This window comes from Tympanuchus pallidicinctus, unplaced genomic scaffold (assembly GCF_026119805.1).
Source record: "Tympanuchus pallidicinctus isolate F22 unplaced genomic scaffold, pur_lepc_1.0 scaffold11, whole genome shotgun sequence".
Taxonomy (NCBI): domain Eukaryota; kingdom Metazoa; phylum Chordata; class Aves; order Galliformes; family Phasianidae; genus Tympanuchus; species Tympanuchus pallidicinctus.
The window spans coordinates 5,259,699-5,279,340 of record NW_026294627.1 but is presented as its reverse complement, the minus strand read 5'-3'; the positions used below and the strand labels follow the sequence as shown (position 1 = coordinate 5,279,340).

The 19,642-nt window shown below is 49.6% G+C and overlaps 1 protein-coding gene and 1 long non-coding RNA gene across 2 annotated transcripts in view; one reads left to right on the top strand and one right to left on the bottom strand.

Moving 5' to 3' along the window:
* LOC128074598 (uncharacterized) overlaps positions 1-19,642 on the top strand; it is a 482,510-nt gene that overhangs the window by 368,419 nt on the left and 94,449 nt on the right. The gene's annotated exons all lie outside the window — the stretch shown is intronic.
* FAM181B (family with sequence similarity 181 member B) lies at positions 727-2,483 on the bottom strand. Its single transcript, XM_052670219.1, has one exon. The coding sequence runs from the start codon at positions 2,416-2,418 to the stop codon at positions 1,477-1,479; it is 942 nt and encodes a 313-aa protein (XP_052526179.1). The 5' UTR covers positions 2,419-2,483; the 3' UTR covers positions 727-1,476.

Below are 19,642 nucleotides of genomic sequence, written 5' to 3'. Positions count from 1 at the left end.
TCTTTTACAGAGTGCAGCTCGGCCCAGCAATTGGACACAGGAGCAATGCGTTCATCCATCGTGGTTCATCTCCATAGAGTTGCACAACACCTTGGCAAACATAAGGTGGAAAGAGGCGGTTTAAGTTACATCTACCTTACAGTTCTTGCTGTTTAAAAGTAAGATTAAGGCAATTTCAGAAACAAATCATCTCACGATTTACTGCTGGATCCTGACCCTAAGTCTCCTAAGGCTTAAATCCAGCTGGATGAACGAGAAGAAAAAAGGCTTTACTCTTCACCTAACTTTTAAAAGTGAGAAGGCAACACGAGGACTTATCAGCGCCAAAGGGAAACCTCAGGCTTATCCGTATGTGAATCCCGTTTCAAAAACAAACAGGGCTCGGGGCTGGCGGGGAGCCAAGCTGCAAGACTGCCTTTTAAGACCCGCATCTCAATGGGAGACCTCAGAGCATTCTGATCTGTTTTCATAACTGTAACCATTTCCAACCCCGGGCTTTCTAGCATATTAGCATTCCCTTCTTTCAAGCAAGTTAAAGCAACAGCCGGTACAAATGAAGGCAAAACAAGCACGGGGCGCTGTGGATAAAATACAGCGTTTCAAAAGATTTAGGAAAGACAATAAGCACCGCCCGTCTTAACTGCTGCCAAGAAACCCTTACAGAGACGGGGAATCGGTGAAAAAAACACTGCAACGCTGCATTTCGACAGCACTAAGAAGCACGGCTCTTAGATCTACTGCGTAGCTTTATTTTTACAGGACCTATCATAGACTCTTTTACATAACTTAAACGATTATCAAATAATCTCCTGTACACAATGAGAGCGAGCCGCGTTTCTTTCCGAGCTTTGACACATTCCTGAAAGACATCCAGCCGTCTGCAGGGATGGCACAGCCGTGGTACGCTTCTGTCCACAACCGACGCTGTCACTTAAATTCTGCTCGCGCGATCCTGCGAGACACCGTCAGATTTCAGCCCACCCCACATTGCGGCAGCGGCGTTTGTGTCGGTTCGCTTTTGCTTCCTTCTCGCTCCGCTTTGTGTCCTCGGCTGCAAATCCAGCGGGGCCGCCCGCAAGGCTGGGGATGGCGCCCAGCACGGCACGGAGGTCGACTCGAGTTTTACTTCCTAACCGAACTCGTTTACAAGCGGTCGCGATGTCACTTCGGACGCGTCCGTCGCGTCCCGTCCGCCTACTGGCACGCAGCCCTACCGCACGCTAACGCTCGCTAGAAAAACACCTGAAGGAATCGGACGGGCCGGTTGTACGGGAGCGACGCGGCCGAAGGAGGAGCACGAAGACGCCCCCGACGCCGGTGCCCTTCCAGCGGGAGCCGGGGCCGCTTCTGGGGGTCCGCCAGCCCCGCCCCTGCCCGAGGCGGGCGAGCCCAGCTCTCCTCGCCGCCCCGCGGGTCCCGGCCGCGGCCCCGCGCCGCTCCCTCGCCCTTCCTTCGTCCCCCGCGGCCGGCCCCGCCCTACAGCCCGGTGTAGGCCGCCCGGTGGAAGCCGCCGCCGTACTCGTAGGGCATCTGCGGGGCGGGCAGGGGGCACTCGGGGAAGAAGGGCCCGAAGGCGTCGCCGCCGACGGCCGGCTCCGGATACAGCGGGCGCAGCGCCTCGGCCGGCGCCTTCTTGGCGGGGCTGCAGGGCCCAGGCGGGCTCCAGGGCGGCTCGGGGTACGGCAGCCCGCCCAGCAGCGGGTGCGGAGCGGCGGGCAGCGGCGCGGCCTCGTACAGCCCGTGCTCCAGCCCCAGCTCGGCGGGCGGGCGGGCGGCGGGGAAGGCGTCCTGCGGCGGGGCCGCGTGCTCGGGCAGCAGCGCGCCGTAGTCGGGGCCCAGCAGCTCGAAGAACTCGGCCGCCTCTGGCCCGCCTCCCTTCTCCGTCTCCTTGGCGCCCGGCTCGGTGAAGAAGGAGGGCGGCAGGTTGCGGTCCCGCAGCGGCACCTTCCGCGGGCCGCCTCCCGCCGCTCCTCCGCCGTCCGAGCCCGCCGAGCCCCGGCCAGGCTGCAGGGAGCCGAAGAGGGCGGCCAGGCTGCGGCTCTGCAGGCTGCTGCCCGCCTGCGAACCCTCCCGGCGCGGCGGCGGCGGCGGTTTGGGGCAGGCGGGGGGCGGCGGGGCGGCGGGCGGCGGGGCGATGATACCGGTGCAGCGCTTGATCTGCTTCTGCAGGTATTTCCTGTGGTTCACCTTCCGCTTGGATTTCACCGGCTTGTCCAGCGCCAGCTTGATGTTGCTGGAGGCAGAGTCGATAAAGCTCAGCAGGTCCCGGGTGGCTTCCTTAAAGTCCCCCGCCTCGCCGCCGCCTCCTCCTCCTCCCTCGTAGCCCTTCTCCAGGTCGGCATAGCCCAGCAGGCCGCCGGCGGGGAAGCAGAAGGAGAGGAGGTGGTGCGGGCTGAGCAGCGCGGCGGGCACGGCCATGGCCGGCGGCGGGGCGCCGCGGCGCCGAGCTCCGCAGGGCTGCACCGGGACCGGGGCGGCGGAGGCGGCGGCGGTGGGGAAAAAGCGGCGGGCGGGAGAGGAGGAGGGACCAGCGCGGGGCCGGGCGCGGGCATCCCCGCCTCCAGCCGACAGCGAGGGGCCGGGCTGGCGGGGACGGCGCTGGGGGCGGGTGGGTCGTGGCCCGGAGAGGCAGGTGCGCGGGCCTCCGCGACGCTGCGCCCCAAAAATCGAGGCGCCGCACCGGCTGGCTGCCTCGGAGCACGTGTGCACGTCAACCTGGACCAAAGCGGTGCGGTCCCTGCACAGGAAGGCTACAAAGATGGGGAAGGGTCTGAGGGCGAGGAGTGTGAGGAGCTGCTGGTGTGCTCAGCCCAGAGCAGAGCAGGCTGAGGGGAGGCCTGATGGCGGCTGCAGCTCCTCACAGGGAGCGGAGGGCAGCGCTGAGCTCTGCTCTGTGTGACAGCGACAGGGCCCGAGGGAACGGCATGGAGCTGTGACAGGGGAGGGCGGCTGGGGGTGAGGGAAAGGGTCTGTATGGGTTTGTATGTCCACATATGAATAAAGAGGCATATCTGGTTTTGACTGAAATGGATTTCCTTCATCTGCACCGATTCATTAGAAACGCAGCAGAATGGAAAAGCCAGAAAGCAAAAGTGTGGAAGAAAAGGGCAGCAGGCTCCTTCCTCAGACTGTGCTTAGTGGGAAAAAGGAAAGTCCAGCCAAATTCACCCACTGTGGTTTTCAGCACTGGTTGAATGCAGAACTAACAAGTATTGGAGTGAGAAAAGAGGAAAGCACATATTTCATGTGACAAAAAAAAGGCTCAGCATTCTCCACAAAACCAAAGTGCTGATTTTCTCAGTGTCTCACGCAGCACCTCACTGCAGCAGCTTGCTCACAGCAAGTTTCAGCACAGAATTGGAACACTCAGATTGTTCCCAAGGGTGCATTTCCAACCTGGTTTGGCTGCAGCCAAAATCTCTGCATGGAGAGGATCGATCCCCGTTTCAGAGGACAAGCTATGGGAAACGTATATCTCTCCACATAAGAATGGCAACATAAGAGGTGGATTTAAACCGCTTAGCTCGAGTACAGCCGACACGGATTAGCTACCCTCGGGTCCGTCAAGCCCTGTCAAGCTTTGCAGCCTGCTCTGAGCTCCCTCAATGATGGGGAAATGTAAAGAACAACATACACATCCCCTGCATTCTCCGCTGGGCAGCTTTGAGACCGTTTGAAATTGCACTGGAGCCTGGAAAATAGGACATCACTATCTGCCCAGCTCGGGGCCATTCCTAATCTGGCCAGCGTCACCCAGCATCTGAACTGTCCTCAGGTTGGGAGCTGCTTCGGCATTACTGCAGCAGTATTTCATAGCAGCCCTAAAGGGGCTTGCTAATGAGGCGGGGTGGCATTGTATGCAGAGTGGCTAAATATCCGGTGGCTCAGAGAAAGAAGCTGAAAGCCCTGGCTTGTCTTCTGTAAGGCTGAATTCATTCAATTAAACAGCTTTGAGAGCTCAGAGATGGCTTAGTGGGAAACTTTATTACCTCCGAAAAATTGGAGAGCATTAAAACAATTGTCAGGCATGCAAAGCAAAGTTTGCATTCAGTCATGCTAGGCGGCCAAATTTACATATTCTAGACCAGGTCTGGAGCTTTAGAAAGCCTTCATAATTGCATTAAACATGCTTATTCTCCATGTTCTCTCAAGCAGAGCTGATTACCTCAAGTTGGGCAGCGCCTGGAGGGAAATTTGCTAAGCCACATGATGTAACAACTTGCACAGAGATCTCATTTCTTCCAAGGAAGTAGCGGTTTGGTTATTCCCACAAAACACCTCTCGTGCCCAGTGGCCAGGCGAGCCAAAGATCGTCTTCTGCTTGCACTTGCTCAGCCTAAGCACGGCAGCAAGCACTGATCTGCAAGCTGGGATCAAACATGGAGGTACTTGGGGAAGATGTCCTGGTGCCTCCAGGCCACTCTGAAAATTAAACCAGGGTTGTGCAGGTAGCAGAGCTGGCTTTTTCCAGCAGCACACTGACAGCCCAAGCTTAAGGGGGGGCAGGGATGCACGGTGCCTGCTGGCACAGCAGATCCAGCTCCTTGCCACACAGCCGGCCTCTGGTGAGGAAACAGTTTGTTACCCCTGCGGGCTGAGCAGGCCAGGAAAGGTTGCCTTGGGCAGAGCAAAGTAGTAAGCCTTGCCCAGCTTTACAGTGTCAGCTGCAAGCACTTGCAGAAGCCCTCTCGATGCTTGTGGAGTCCTGACCCAGGGATGGGCAGTAGAATCCAACCCACAGGAAACATCCCATGCCAAGAACATGAGCAAGAAGCATCCCAAGCTTCATCCCATTACCACCAAACCTCCTCTGATAGAAGGCAAACCAAGCCCCCACGCTCCAGCACTCCTTTTCCTCTCACCGCAGCATCAGGAAGACAGCATGAAAGCAGGAACATCTTTGCAGGAGGGAAGGGAGGATTCTTTTTTTTTCGTGCCCCCTTATACAGACCGATGAAGGTATGGTAAAGTCTCACTGCCCAAACAGGTGTCACTGTCCAAAACTTACTGTCTCACTTCCTGATCCTGTCGTAATCTGCGAGTTGGTTGTGCAAGTTGATTTCTTGCACATTCTTATATCAGTGGGAATTTCTGCCCTTCCCTGACAAGTATTATAGGCAGCCTTTGACATACAGCCCTACAGGACCTAAATAGGCTGCTATTCTTTCCCTACACTGAAAGGGAGCTTTGTGCCAGGGATTCATTAAACTGCACTGCACAGCCCTTCATAAATGGGCTCAATAATGAACAGTCGATTTAACTGGAAAAGCTGCTGGAGCTGTTAAATTAAAGGGAAATAAAGTGCACTTCAGGCTCAGTCTGCCAGAAGAAAATGTTGACCTAAAAAAATCTTCATTTCACCGAATCTCTGCAAACAGGATAAAATCTTCAAGAAGTTTATGCTGACAATTCAGAGAAATGTTAAAAGACAACAATTTACTTCTTTGCTAATAAAGACAGAAAAACTGATGATAAAATCTTCAGTAAAATCAGAAGTGAGGTTGAAGGGCATATTCCACAGAAGCCAGGCAGAGTGACTGTATCTACCTAAATTCAGTGTATGTGCACAGATACAAGGTGCTGTGGCTTACCCGGTCCCTATCTGCCTGAAATCACTACATATTATAGAAGCTTTCTAAGGTGCTCTTTTATTCAAATGAACTTATTATCAGACATGGGAATGCAGACTTAGCACCCTGCAGATGAAGCCCTGTTTCCCTCTTGCAGCCTCTGGATTCCCTTGCCACAGTTTCCCATTCCTTCCCTTCACCTCGCTGTGTTTTTCATGTTCTTCTGGAATATATTCCTCCCTGAATACAGTGGGATTTTTCTGGTCCAATCCCACATAGCCCAGTTCTGGGATCATGTGATGTGTAAGACATCTTGGTGGTTCTGCCCATGTAAGGAGTGCAGGACTCAGACAAAACATGGCCCACATGTTCTAGTCGTCCTGGATGCTTAGAATGGTCCGTCGCTCAGCTGGGCCTGACTCACCTCCTGGCTTTATGGGTGGAATTCCCTATTTCAGTCAGGCAGCTGGGGTTGCTTAGTGGTGAATCAGCTCTTCCATCAGAGCCATCTCATCCTCCCTCACCTGAACAGTCCTAGGCATTGTTCCACAGCTGTGTTACACACCTTATCTACGATCTCATGGGAAGAGAGGTTGTTCTCTAGAGATAATCAAAACCCACCTGGACGCTTCCCTGTGCGACCCACTGTAAGGAAGCAGGGAAGTTGGACTGGGTGGTTTCTAAAGGTCCCTTCCAGCCCCTACAATTCTGTGCTTCTATGATTCTGTGATAATTGTGAAGGTGATAGAAGCAAGCTTTCGCTGAAGTTACCTTTAGTAGATTCAATATTTTTTCATACATTTGAAAACATGAGCATTCAGGAAGAGAATTTGCTACAAGGTATCAGTCTTCTACTAAATTTTGCATAATTACCCATGGGACCTCGTGGCTCCCTGAGAGGTTCTGCTAGAAGGTGCTGTGTGGTTTTGGGGAGGAGAGATGCTCCTTGAAGCTTACTTAACACAATAGGCGAGGATTGAGGAAATGATGCAAAAACAGTCTTCATTTATTTCCAAGGGGTCACTGAAACTGAAGGCACACTCCCAGTAAAGCCATTGCCATCGAGTGTCATTGAGTGAGTCAGTGAGAGTCCCAATCTCTTTGTCCTCCATTTGGGAATAACCAATTTTCTTGAACCATGCAACTCCATGCCAAAATCTTCCTATGATGTATGGCATCTTCTCTCTGTGTAGCTAGAATCTAATCAGAGCTTTTTCTTCGTCAGGGCTCAGCCCTTCTTCCCTCTCCAGCTTAAGAAAATGCTTCAACCATGCAGATGAGTCCCTAATTTGGAGGTGACCTCAGGTACTTGAGCCCATGGCGATGCTATCATAAATCTTTAGTCCTTTTTGTCTCTTAAGCAAACCTGGCACAGCCACAGCTCATTCAGTGCATCTGCAGAAATGTAGCTACCTCCAGCACCTCTGGAACTGCTCTGTTGCTTCCTTATGTGCTGGGCTCAGGTACTGAAATGGTGGTATTTACTAAAGAAAACTTTTTTTTTTTTTTTTCTGGTGTGTTATAATTGCTATGAGATATCTGCATTACTGGATCATCTTCTCACCCAGAAGGCTCCAGACCATAAATCAGCACAACAGAAGCCAGCACGGAGTGTCAGCCACCTGAGTTAACCATTGGGTTTCAATGGGATTATTCTCAGGCTGGGTTTTGAGCATATCTTGCTGGGCAGAAGTCTTCATTCACAGCAGAAAACATTCAAAACCACTTGGTGGTACAGAGCTACCTTTTGAATGTTCATAGTATTTGTCAGTGTTTAAGACAGAAATCACAATGTCTTAACTATGTATAAATTACCTAAGTAAATAGATAATAAATCATTATATACACGTACATACCAAGAGTGAGAGCATTCTCCGATGTTTGCATACAGATGATACACACGGTCTGAAAATACTGTAAAAAAAAGAATTCATTTGGGGAACTGTAGCTGACAAAAATGTTACGTTTTGGTTACCAGAAAGCCTTTCTTAACCAGATGTTTTCAGTCTTTTCTAAACAGAACCACTCACAGATTGTCCCCTGAATTATTTCATGTTTAGAAATGGTGCCTTGTTAAAAGAGAGAGGGAGACAGAGTGGCACAAACTGCCATTATCATGCAAATCGCCCCAGAGGAAAAAGGACAGTGAAAATGATAGCACTGATCTAATTATCTGCAGGCCAATATAGCTAAGTCACTGAAAGAGGCCCACAGAAAAGGCTGCCACAGAAACACAAAAAACAGCCAGAAAACAATAAGGAACTTAGCAACAGTATAAAAACGGACTTCTTTCTGTGCACAAAGAGTAGTTTTATGAGCATTTTTCTTGCTTTCAGTTTGCAGAAAAGGTTAGAGCACATTTTAAATTCTACATCAGGGGTTTTTACCCCCCTCAGCCCCTGCAGACCCTCTGCTGTCATATCTCTGCAGGCCCAGTGGTGGGAACATGGCTGCTCCTGCTTAGTGTGTCCACACCACCACGTATGTCAGGGTTCACGGGAGGTGCTGGCTGGATCTTGGCAGGAGCCTGGGTTCCCATCAAGATGTTCAGGCTTTTCCCTTTTTGCACATTGCTGCTGTTCTCGAAGGTCTTGAGGGGATCCTTGCTGGAGAATGGAGCATCTGTCCAGGGAGGTGATGGAATCACTGTTGCTGGAGGTGTTTTGAGAACTGTGGAGATGTGGCACTGAGGGATGTGGTTTAGTGGGCACGGGGGGGATGGGCTGCAGCTGGACAAGGTGATCTCAGATGTCTTCTCCAACCTTGATGAATCTATGATTCTCTGATTCTATTCTACGATTTATACACTGCCCACCCTCCTCAAGCAATCCACACAAGGTTTTCTGTGCTCCCTCTATGGAGAACTGCAGTAGGACCCAGCTACTGCAGCCTACACACACACACACAGCCATCCCTGAAGCCTTCATTTGTCTCTGTAAGTCCATAAGGTGTTGTTGAACACAGATTCCAATGAGCAGCTAAAAATATCCTCAAACCACTGGTTGTGTCTGACAAAAGAGACCTTGGGTAAGATTATCACTCTCAGCTCCTGTTCTTGTTGAGGGAGAGGAGTAGGCAGCTCCAGTATAACTTTTCTGCTCTAATTTTGGTGGTCTGCTTTGAAGCTGAATCCTGCTTTATAATTGCCTCCCTGGCCGGCTTGTTCCAATAACTGAGGCAATTTGTTTAGTCCTGTTTGGAGGATGGTGATTATTTTCACAAGGGACCATTTTAAAGACTACAGTTTTGGGCCTTTTGCTTTGCTCTTCACATGAGGACCATTAGATATGGACCATTGCAGGGAGAACACAGCTTCAGACTCACTATTTAGATGTGGATTTTCCTTGGAAGCATGAAACAAACTGAATTTTGGAAGGGATGGGCAGATCAGATGAAGGAATTCAGTTCTTGAGAAAGATATGTTAACTCTCAAGTGCTTAAATAACTCATTGTGTACCAAAGGTTCCTATATCTAGCCAGAGAGTGCTCCGTGCCTTCTGGGCTATTGTCCCACAAGAGTGCATGATCTGAATGGGCTTCTATGGAAATACATGTCAAAAAAGAGTATAGATCTGGATAGCAGAGTCCTGTTAGATTAGAAATCTGAAAAGTGTAGTGGCCACAGGCAGAACTATGTGCAACTTTTCTGGTCTTTCCAGGTCTCAGGCCCTGCTCTCAGCATCATGTGCAGCCTCATGGTGAAAAGACTGAGAAGACACCGTCCAGGCCCTTCTCCATCTCCATAACCCTCCTTTGAACGCTCTTTCATAGTTTATGTCCTTCTTACATTGTGGTGCCCAAACCTGAACCCAGCGCTCGAGGTAAGGCTGCACAGCGCAGAGCAGAGCAGGACAAAAAAAAGTATGGAAAACAGCAGGGAAAGGCATCAGTTCCTCTAGTTTAGCTATCCAGCTGCAATATCTTTCTATATTAGAATACAACCTTTCTATATTTGAAGAGGCACCACACAGAGACAAAAGACAAAAATCAGATGAAGGAAATTGACACAAAAACTGAGGCAAGAAGTGAAAGGCACTCAGCCCTCCATCCAGCTGTCTGAAGCACTCACTACATCTTAGTCTGAATACACAAAGTGTCCCCCAAACCCACCTATTTCCTTGGGAGACTTGAGAACTTTGTTAGCATTTATGCTGTTGGGGGTGGGAGCTGTCATTTCGGTGAACAGTCAGTTAAGGTCGGAAGACAGATTTTGTAGGTAAAATTGGCTGTGGCAGATAACTGTTAGTCATGGTGATTATCTGCCAGGGAATGCAAACAGGCTTCAAAGCGATAAGAGGAGCTGCTGGCACCAGGGATGCTGTTTAAATTTTTTTCAGTGCACACGGAATTTAATTTATGCAGTGTTTGCAAACAACATCTGATCACTGCATCAGATGGCCCAGGGACCAGCTCAGCAGCTGCCAAACTTGCATCCAGACAGACTGACATCCTCCTTTGCTGTACTGGAGAGAGATTTGAGCCTTCTTTCTCAAAAATGAGCATTTTTTTGTTCTTCCACAAAGCAAGTTTCTCCCCATCTTTTTTTTTTTGCAGCATTATCTACCCAATACACCACATTCTTCCCTTCCTGTCTTTTATACTTGTTGCTTCCCAGGCTACTTTGCTGGCAAAATTACATCATCAGAGAAATGTCTGGCATTTTAATTGATCTAAATTCAAAATACTCTGCGTGTTGAATAGCATGGCACAGCACACAAAGACAAGTGACAGTCACGGGCCATAGCGGATATCTGAGGGAGGAACTAGATCAAGCTACTTTGGTTAGCAAGGACCATGAAAATGAGACAAACTGCAGATATCTAAAACATACCCTGATTTTTTCAATATGTAATATATGTTTATCTCCTTTTGGTGTACCAGCAAACTGCTGTGATGAGGGTGTGGAGATGAGTCTGATGTCTGTGATTTGCACATGACATGAAGGGCCACATAGAAAGGTCAAGCAATAATCCCAAGAGCTGAAAATCAGACTTAATTCCCTGCCTAGTGGGACATTTCTTGCTTAATGTTGGGCCAAACTTTGGGGGCTTGATCCCCTGGAGGTGCTGAATCCCTGCCACTTTCTAGTGTGGTTCACACAATCACAGAATGGCCAGGGTTGGAAGGGACCTCAAGGATCATGAATCTCCAACCCCCCTGCCACATGCAGAGCCACCAACCTCCACAGCTAATACTAGACCAGGCTGCCCAGGGCCCCATCCAACCTGGCCTTGAACACCTCTAGGGATGGGGCATCCACAATCTCTTTGGCCATCCTGTTCAGGGAATATCACCTAAATTCAGAGATGAGCTCTGACAGTAGTGATATGCAGGACTGAGACCCAAAGGAGACCATGGTGCTGTATTCACCACCAGCACAGTGTCATAGGAGCATCATCCATGCTGTGCTCTTTATTCCCAAAACCTGTCTGCACAGAGATCTCTGCAGGCATGACGGGAGCTCATCATGTCCCCTCGCCATGTCCCTGCCCTGTGGCCATTCAGTGTCACCCTTGGCTGTGTGCAAATCCATGTGCCAAAGGGGCTGCTGTGGCTTGGCTTTCTCAGAAGCATGGTGAACCTCATAATGATTCTATGATTATGTGTAGCATCCTCACTCCTCATGAGGACACTAAGATCCCTATTTAGTTGGCCCAAAGCTGTTAGCACATTTTCAGTTCAATCACTTCCCAGCTGGGAGCACGAACGCTGCCTCCAGAGCCATTCTGGATTCACACCATTGCTTCTTGCTCAGCCTCTCTGTGCTCCAGCTGGTGCTACTGTGACCACAGCAGGTGTGGCAGGACCACGTGATGCCACCATCCCTATGTTCCAGCCGAGACACTGCCGATTTCCCCTCCCCAGATGCTGGGAGTTCCTCCAGCCACCCCTTATTGTTATCATTATGATCGCCTCGACCCAAACCAACAACATCTGGCAGCATCCCTCTTCCCTGCTTGGTCCCCCCAGAGCAGGGACAAGCACCAAATAATCCCCCTGTGTTTGGTGTGTGGTCTGGTTTTCCGTGTCCTCCTGCAGACAGTACAGAGACGGGGGGTCGCACGGGTCATCAGAATGCTAATAAGAAATCTGATTGATGAGCCGGTGCCTCAGGGCTGAATGGGATACTTAATTAATGACTTCTGCTCTGCTTAAGAGGAAAGTTTCCCTTAGCTCACATCCCTCTTTTTCTTAAAAAAAAAAAAAAAAAAAAAAAAAAGAAACTTCCATAATCCTAAGTTTTCCAAACAACATAAAGGGAACTTCAAAGACAGACATGGGCAGTTTTTATGTGTTGGGTTGGTTCAGTGATTCTTTCCTTTCTTTGTTTACAAGGGCAGCCAGGCTTGATTCCAAGGCTGAAAAATAAAAGGCCACATTGTTTAACCAGATTCTGGATTTTTACAAGAAATTTCCTCCTTCCCAGTAGGGCAATTAACTGCTTCATCTCTGGGTCCACGAGCTCCAAACTGTGCCATTGGCTCTGTGAAAAGCTGCAGCGTTCGGTTCCTGCCAAAACACAGCTCTGCTTCGGAAACAAGACGTACTGAGGGGATGCTATTGTCCCACTAAAAGCTAACCGGGAGCCCGGCTGTGTTTCGTGGGGAAATAAAAGCCTGTGAGCAAAATACCTGGTAGGCACTTAGCTTCAGAACGCTGGGCTGTGTGTTCAGAGCGATTCGAATGGGATTTCAGAGCAGCAATTAGCAATGGGAAAACAGCAACAGTTTCAAACCATCTCTTCCGGATTGATTTGGAGGGTTATTTCATGCTAACTGAATAGCAGCAGGAAAGAAGATGAAAAGAAAAAAAAAAAAAGAGGAAGCACACACAGATGGATTTTTTAACTCTGAGGTCTTTTTTAGGAAGTGGCTGAGCTGCGGCACCCACTGCAGAGCAGGATGCTCTGTGCTGAGCTGGTGGAGAAGGGGACAAAAGAGGCACACAGGATCTGGTGGCTCCTAGCAGCCATCTTTCACCCCAGGCAGCTCAGGATAACCTGAGCCCCCAGATCACACCGTAGCTCAGCACTGAGCCTCAACTCGCAGCCAGAACCATGGGGACAGAAAGTCTGTGCGAACCTCCTGGTGGAGCCCTGCAAAGTGGGATGGGGCAGGCCCTACTGCCAGGGTTTCCCTCCTGCTTAGCCAGAGCTCACTGCAGGAATATGTCAATATTATATTGCAGAAGGATGTGGTGGCACCAAGCCAGCTCATGCCAGGCAGTGATGTTCAGCACAGGTCTGCTGGTTCACTGGGGCTGTCTGGATGCTGCAGACTGGCTTTGGTTGCGACTTCTCTTTGCAGTAATCCTGGGTGCACCTGATACCAGCATCAGGGTCTCTTCAGCTGTAGCTTTAAATACAGTTACAAATCATTTATTTCAAAAAAGCCAAGCAGCAAAGAGAATCTGTGTCTGTCTGAATAGGGCATGAATTTACTAGGTGGCTGGACAGCAGCTTTGGCCAAGCACTGGTTGCTCTGAGCTCTGTGGGGACATTTAGGAGTCCCCTATTCAGCTATTTTATTACCTGAATAGCACTGACCTATATAGAGCCACAGACAAGTTCAGAGCCACTTTCTTCCATCCAGACTTTGGCTTGCAACCCACTGCCATGGCCTCCTACCCAATTTTGTCTAGGAGCCAAACCTTGCATGGCAGAGATGCAATAAAGCAATAATATAAAGTACTCTGATGTTCTCAGTGGCCTACCCGACCACAGTGAGGTTCGGGCTGGATATCAGGAAAAGGTTCTGTCCTAGAGAGCAGTGGGCATGGAACACACTGCCCAGGGCAGTGGGCACAGCCCTGAGCTGCCAGAGCCCAAGAAGCATTAAACAACGCTCTCACACGTCAGGTTTGGGTTCTGGGTGGTCCTGCGTGGAGCCAGGAGCTGGACTCGATGATCCTTCCAACTCAGGATGCTCTGTGATTCTATGACTTTAGGAAATTTGAGTGGATGCCAGTTTGATTTTAGCCCATCAGCTCTCCCTGTTGCAGAAGAAAACCTTTTAAAGGGTTAATAACCAGAGGGGCTTTAACCAGGCAGCAGCAGCAGCAGGAGGAGGGCAGAGGTGTGGGAATGGAGCAGGTCTCTGACCCTCACCACAGACACAGGGAGGAAGGGACTGAGCAAAACAAGTGAGGAAAGCCCCACCAGGCTGATGGGCAGCCAGGAAAAAAAATAAACCAACATCTACGCCCAGAGCTAATTTGCATTTGTATTGGGCACTTGGGGAACAAGGATAAAACACGCTTTATTTTTCAGTGGGGGTCCAGAGAGTATGAATTAGTGATTCTGAATATCAGCACCAACATCTGTACATAAGCACAAAAAGGAAAATCAAGGTGTTTTTGGTGATCCTGTTCTTAGGTGCTAACATCAGAAAAATATATACTTTGCTGCTTCTTCCTGGGTCCCACCAACAGCACAGGCACAAAATGGCAGTGACTGCTGGACATGGTGTGTGTTGGGATGAGGAAGTCAAGGAGGGAGATGTGTGGGCAATGGATGCTACAAGCAATGCAGTGGCAAGCTGTTGACGAGGTGAAGGGCCAGTGTAAAGGAGCAACGTCAGAGCCCTCTGTGCATTGCCTCTACACAGGCAGAGTAAAGCAAAGCAAAAAAAAGCCATCTTCGAAAAATGGGCAAACATTGGAAAAGATCAAGAAAAGTCAAGCCATTCCTGTCCACTGAAACAGCTTGTATGGCTGAGCGTCTTCTCAGGCTGTGGCTGCTCTCCGTGGCTGCAGGACAGAACTCTCGTGCTCCCAGCTTCCACACAGAAATCCCATCCACGTATGTTCCTGCCTATGCCTGTGTGCCCTGAATACATTCAGTGCCCTCCTGATGGACCTTTGAGGCAATTTGGTCTGGTGACCTCCTTGCAGGTTCACCCAGTGGAGGATGAGCTGGCCCATTTTGGGCAGCTCTACGTGGCCAGCTTCAATTTGCTGCGCAGTTCTGTTGAGATTCCAAGAATCCCATACTCATTGAGCTTAGAAGGGACCTCTGGGTCCATTGGCCCAACCCCCACTCCAGCAGGGGCACTCAGAGCATGGAGCCCTGGGCCATGTCCAGGCAGCTTTTGGAGATCTCCAAGGGAAGAGACCCCACAACCTCTGTGGGCAACCTGTGCCAGTGTTTGCCTTTACTCATTCTGCACTTTTGAGGACCAAAGAGAATTATCGAGTCCATGTATCCCAGGTCAAAGTGATGTACTGATCCCATCACAACCTCAGCAATGCTCCAGGAGTGCTCAATGCCCAGGGCACTTCCCAGTCACCAGTAAAAACCTCTATCCCATATGCATGGATGGAGGCCTGGGCAGTCTGATTTGGTGAGAGGTGTCCCTGCCCTGGCAGGGGGTTGGGATGGGCTTTAAGGTCCCTTCCAACCCAAGCCATCCTATGATCCCACTCTATGATTCAGACTCAATTCACTTCAGACTTTGCCCATACATCTCCTCACTTCACCTTTGCAGCCAACTGTGGGGGTTTTGAAGGATGGGGGCGAGATGGAAGGAGGGAGATAGCAGAGGTTGAGCCCCTGGCACTGATCACACCCTGGGCTGGGGCACCACCTTCCTTCTCAGCTGACCCAGTTCGAGCTCTGTGATCGCTTATTCCCACGCCACGTCAAAGAGAAGGTTTACATTGTCCACTGGATATTAATTTAAATTATTCTGGGGTGCTTGGAAACCACCTCCCCCATCAGTCTCCATGGAGACTATCTCAGAGGCCGGGAGATACAAACAGGCGGCCACCAGCACACCAATTTTCCTCCCTTCTGCTGCAAACCGCCGAGAGCAATTTCACTGTCAGAAGTGGAAACACTCAGATTTTGCTGAACAACTTGCTAGGGCAAGATAGAGAGATTTTTCACTCGTTAGGGAGCAGTACAATACCCTATTAATACTGGCTTCCATTTGTTCCGTAGGTTCACACGCTCGTGTTGTGGTTCTTTTCTTCACACCAACATCCTGCTGCTTGTTGATGGTATTAATAATACACCCAGCAGGAGGCTGTGCCCCCTGGGCTCCGGGCTGCCTGAATAATTATTGAATGACATTTGGGTTGTTCTGTAAATTACTTTGTGACCCAGGAATTCAGCAGGCTACTGCTATAACTCAGGCTCTCGCACTTGATTGCACTCACCTCCTGCTGTTCCGACATTTATTAGTCTAGTTTGCGTAGCAAGTGCTGACTTCATCTGCTGGGAGGAAAAGCAGGAGCCTCCGCTGTCCTCTAGCCTGTCCCAGAAGGGCCTGGCCTTTTTAGCGGCCGTGCTCACAGTAATCGAGAAGAGGGACTGCTCCTTGCAAGGAAATAACATCCCTTGCTTCCTCTCCCAATCTCTTGGGTCACGCAGGAGAACACTGAGGACCCCAGTCTTCAAGGTCAGACATAACAGCAGGCTGCCAGGAAAACATCGCTCCTTTTTTTTCTGGGATGAATCCTATTTTTCCCATGCACATTTGCACACGCATACACATTTCATAGAGCTGAGGGCACCATTCTGCCCTTGGACCAAAGTGATACGGCACCAGAGCCTGCCTCAGCTGGGAAGCTTTGGGCAGCAGAACTGCAGGATGCTGGGAGGAACGCCAACAGGGATCTGACACAGCAAGAGGTTGGGTTGCTTCCTATCAAATTGATGTGTATGCAGGTGTGGAAATAAGGCTCTGGGTCCTCGAGGAACCAGCGATGGAAATAGCTGTCCATAGGACCATGCCTGCCGTCATTCCGGAAAGTCCCCCAGCATGAGGCCACACGCACTGGGTAACTTCCCTGGGAGCACTGAGCAGCCCCAGAGCACCACTCAACTCACTTGGGCAGCAACAGAACACAAGATAAGCATTCCTCCTGAAGAAAGAAATCAAGATCTCTCTGGACTTATTCTGGTTCAAATTCCTCAATTAGTAAATGGTTGCATTACACCTCTGATACAGTAATGGTGGTACAGTTCTCTAAAGACTCATTTAAACATAAGAACCATCCTAGTTTAGTGCAACGCGTCCTACCTACAGCAGAAGGAACTAGATGATATTCAAGGTCCCTTCCAACCCAAACATTTATATGGTTCTACGATCCTCCCAAAAATAAATCCTTTGCTGCTTGCAAGGAGGTAACACAGGCAGTTTTTCTTCTCCATTCCAGGTTTTTCCTTAACTGTTAAAGCTGGTCCACAGACCCTTGTAGAAATTGCTGGGTTTGTTTTCATCACAACACCAAGACTGTGCTGACTGAATGACACTTCTAAAACTCATCACTACAACTTCTGGACATCAGCGTCCTGAGAGTGGAGAAGTGTAGGGCTGTCCTGCCTTGTCCTACCAGCTGAAGCTAGTCAGAAAAGATTGCACTCAGTCTTATCTTCAAATACTTCAAAAATCAAGAGCTTTTAGGAACAGTCCAAGCTACAGTCTGTAACTGAGAAGAATCACAGAATGGCCTGGGTTGAAAAGGACCACAATGATCATCTAGTTTCAACTCTCCTGCTATGTGTAGGATCACCAACCAGCAGACCAGGCCATTTTTCATAGGCTTCATGTTCTCCAGCTTTTCTTAGTCTTATAGATGACACTGAGTTGGAGGGAACGGTGAATACCCTCAAGAAAGGGCTCCATTCAGACAATCTGAAGGAAAGAGACAACAAAAGCTCATGAAATCAATAAAACTAAGCACAGAGTTCTTCCCTGGGAAGGAACAACTCATTGCAGTGATGCAGCTGGGCACCAATTGGATGAGGAGCAGCTCTGTGAAGAAGGTCCTGGATTTCTGATGGACAACCAGCTATTCTGGGGCTTGCTGTGAATTCTGGCAGCAAAGAGATCAAGTTGAAGGAACAGAGCCAGGAAATCCAGTGAGGTATGTGGTGAAAAGATGAGAATACACAAGCAGCAACAAGAGGTTCAGATTGGATGTCAAAGTTTTCCACCATATGGAGCAGGTTGCCCAGGGAGGCTGTGCAGGCTCCATCCTTCTAGGATTTTTCTAGGATTTCAGAAGCCAGCTGGTCACATCCCTGAGCAACCTGGTCTGGCCCTGCTGTGAGCAGGAAGTTGGGTCCTGAGGTTTCCCCAGCCTGAACCATCCTACAGTTGCTGATCACACAGCAGCCTGCTGAGGAGATGCCAAGGCCTCTTTTTACGAACTGCTCTCCCTTCATTCAGAAGATTCATGCTAAGACACAGCCTAATTTGCAGACTGCACACAAAGCCCTTGAACATAGGGAAGCACTACTCTATGGAGGGCAGAGCAGCTGAGTGATGCCAGGTTGGTACCAGTCAAACCCTCCTGCATCCTGCAGCATCACCCCTCCATGCTGTCCTTGTCCATCACAGCCACAAGTCTAAACCTTTCCAAAGAGATGATGTAGAAAAAATGACCTTTGGAGAATTCCCCAAAGCCAATGGCTCTGCATGGGAAGTGCTGCTCCGTGACTCAAAACAAGATAACTGCAAATCAGCTTCCCCAAGTGCTCAGCAACCCCTCCTGCATTTTGTGTTGCAGAAATTGGGTTTTGCAGGCTGGCAAAAGGAGGGCCCTCCATTCACACTGCAGTCAAAGGGAACAGAGGGTGCTCAGCAGCCTGCAGGATGGGCCCAGGGTTGGTTACATCCCTGGCTATTGGAGGAAAATCTTTGCCTCTGTGAGCTCCCTGCCTCTCTCCTGCGCCTTTGTGTTCTCTGGAAGGTGAAGCATAAGGGTATAAAAGCTGCAAACAGTTCCTACCTCTGGAGATCAGGCATTTACTCCAAGAAAAAAAGACCAATTGCTTCCCAGAGCATTGTCCACTCACATTAGAGAAAGGATTAAGCAGATACATTCAGCTATTCTAACAGATTTTCTTTAAACCTTGAATACGCCTCTCACACTCGGTAAGATAATCACATTAGTTTTGTCATTAAAAGATCCCTTTTATAGAAAGTACCTAAACCGCTTAAACCACCCAGAGAGGTCGCATACATTAGAAAACAACAAGACAAACGGAAGGGATTTGCTATCCCCCCTCTTTGGGCTGCACTGCCCCTGCTTTCTCAACCAGGGGAATGAGCTAAAAGACTTTGCAAACCATCAGCGCAGGGGGCAGCCCGAGCAGTGGAAACACCCTGGTACCACACAGAGATACAGGGCCAGCACGCTGCGGAGATGCCCACGCCTTATAACCACATTTATCCCAGACGTCGTCCTCATTTCAGAACTTTGCTGTTGTGTTACCTGAGCAGCAAAGCAAAGCTGTTCACTGGTTTGAAGCCATCCCTCCTGACCATCAAACAGGCAGAAAGATCCCATGCTAGTCCTGGAAGAGCGCTAACATATCCTGCATGCAGTCGTCAATGCACAGATAGCTTTCTAGGTCATTGATGATTACTTTCAACTCATTTGCAGATTAGACTCAAAACAAAACAGCTGGGTTTTTTTTGTTTGTTTGGTTGGTTTTTTTTGGAACAGAAGTCAAACAAAAATGTGTTCATTTAAAGCACAGTAACTGGGGCACAATTTGGGAGGCAAAGCTTGCCCTGCATTCCCACTTGGCATGCACTTAGACATCACTTTCAGGTTCCTGGAGGAGGGTTTCCTTTCTTTAGCTTCATTTGATGATACAATATTTGACTGTAAAGCTGAAATTGCCTACAGGCACAATGAGCTACAAACAGAAACCACTTAGTGCCTTCCCAACATGCTGCAGCCTCAGCTCTCCCTGATAGCACAGTCAGCCCGGTCATCTGCCCAGAGGGCTGCATGCTGCTGTGAGTTGAAACCATTTTCATCTCTGCTACATAAGAAATACTTGGGATTGAGACAAGCTTCCAAAACTACATGGTTTATCCTCAGTACAACTAGCAGGACTGTATTCAAAATGGCCACCTAGAGGAACAACCAGTGGACAGATGTGCTCCTCACCGGGCAGCAAAAACTCCAAAATGCAAACACAACCAAATGAGTGCAGAGATGCTCCCAACATCTGGAGCTGTGCTGTGTGCACAACTTGATCATCACTTTCACCAGCTTTCCTTCCACTCCATCCAAGTCAAGCACAAATTTTCCTTACAAAATAAAACTCG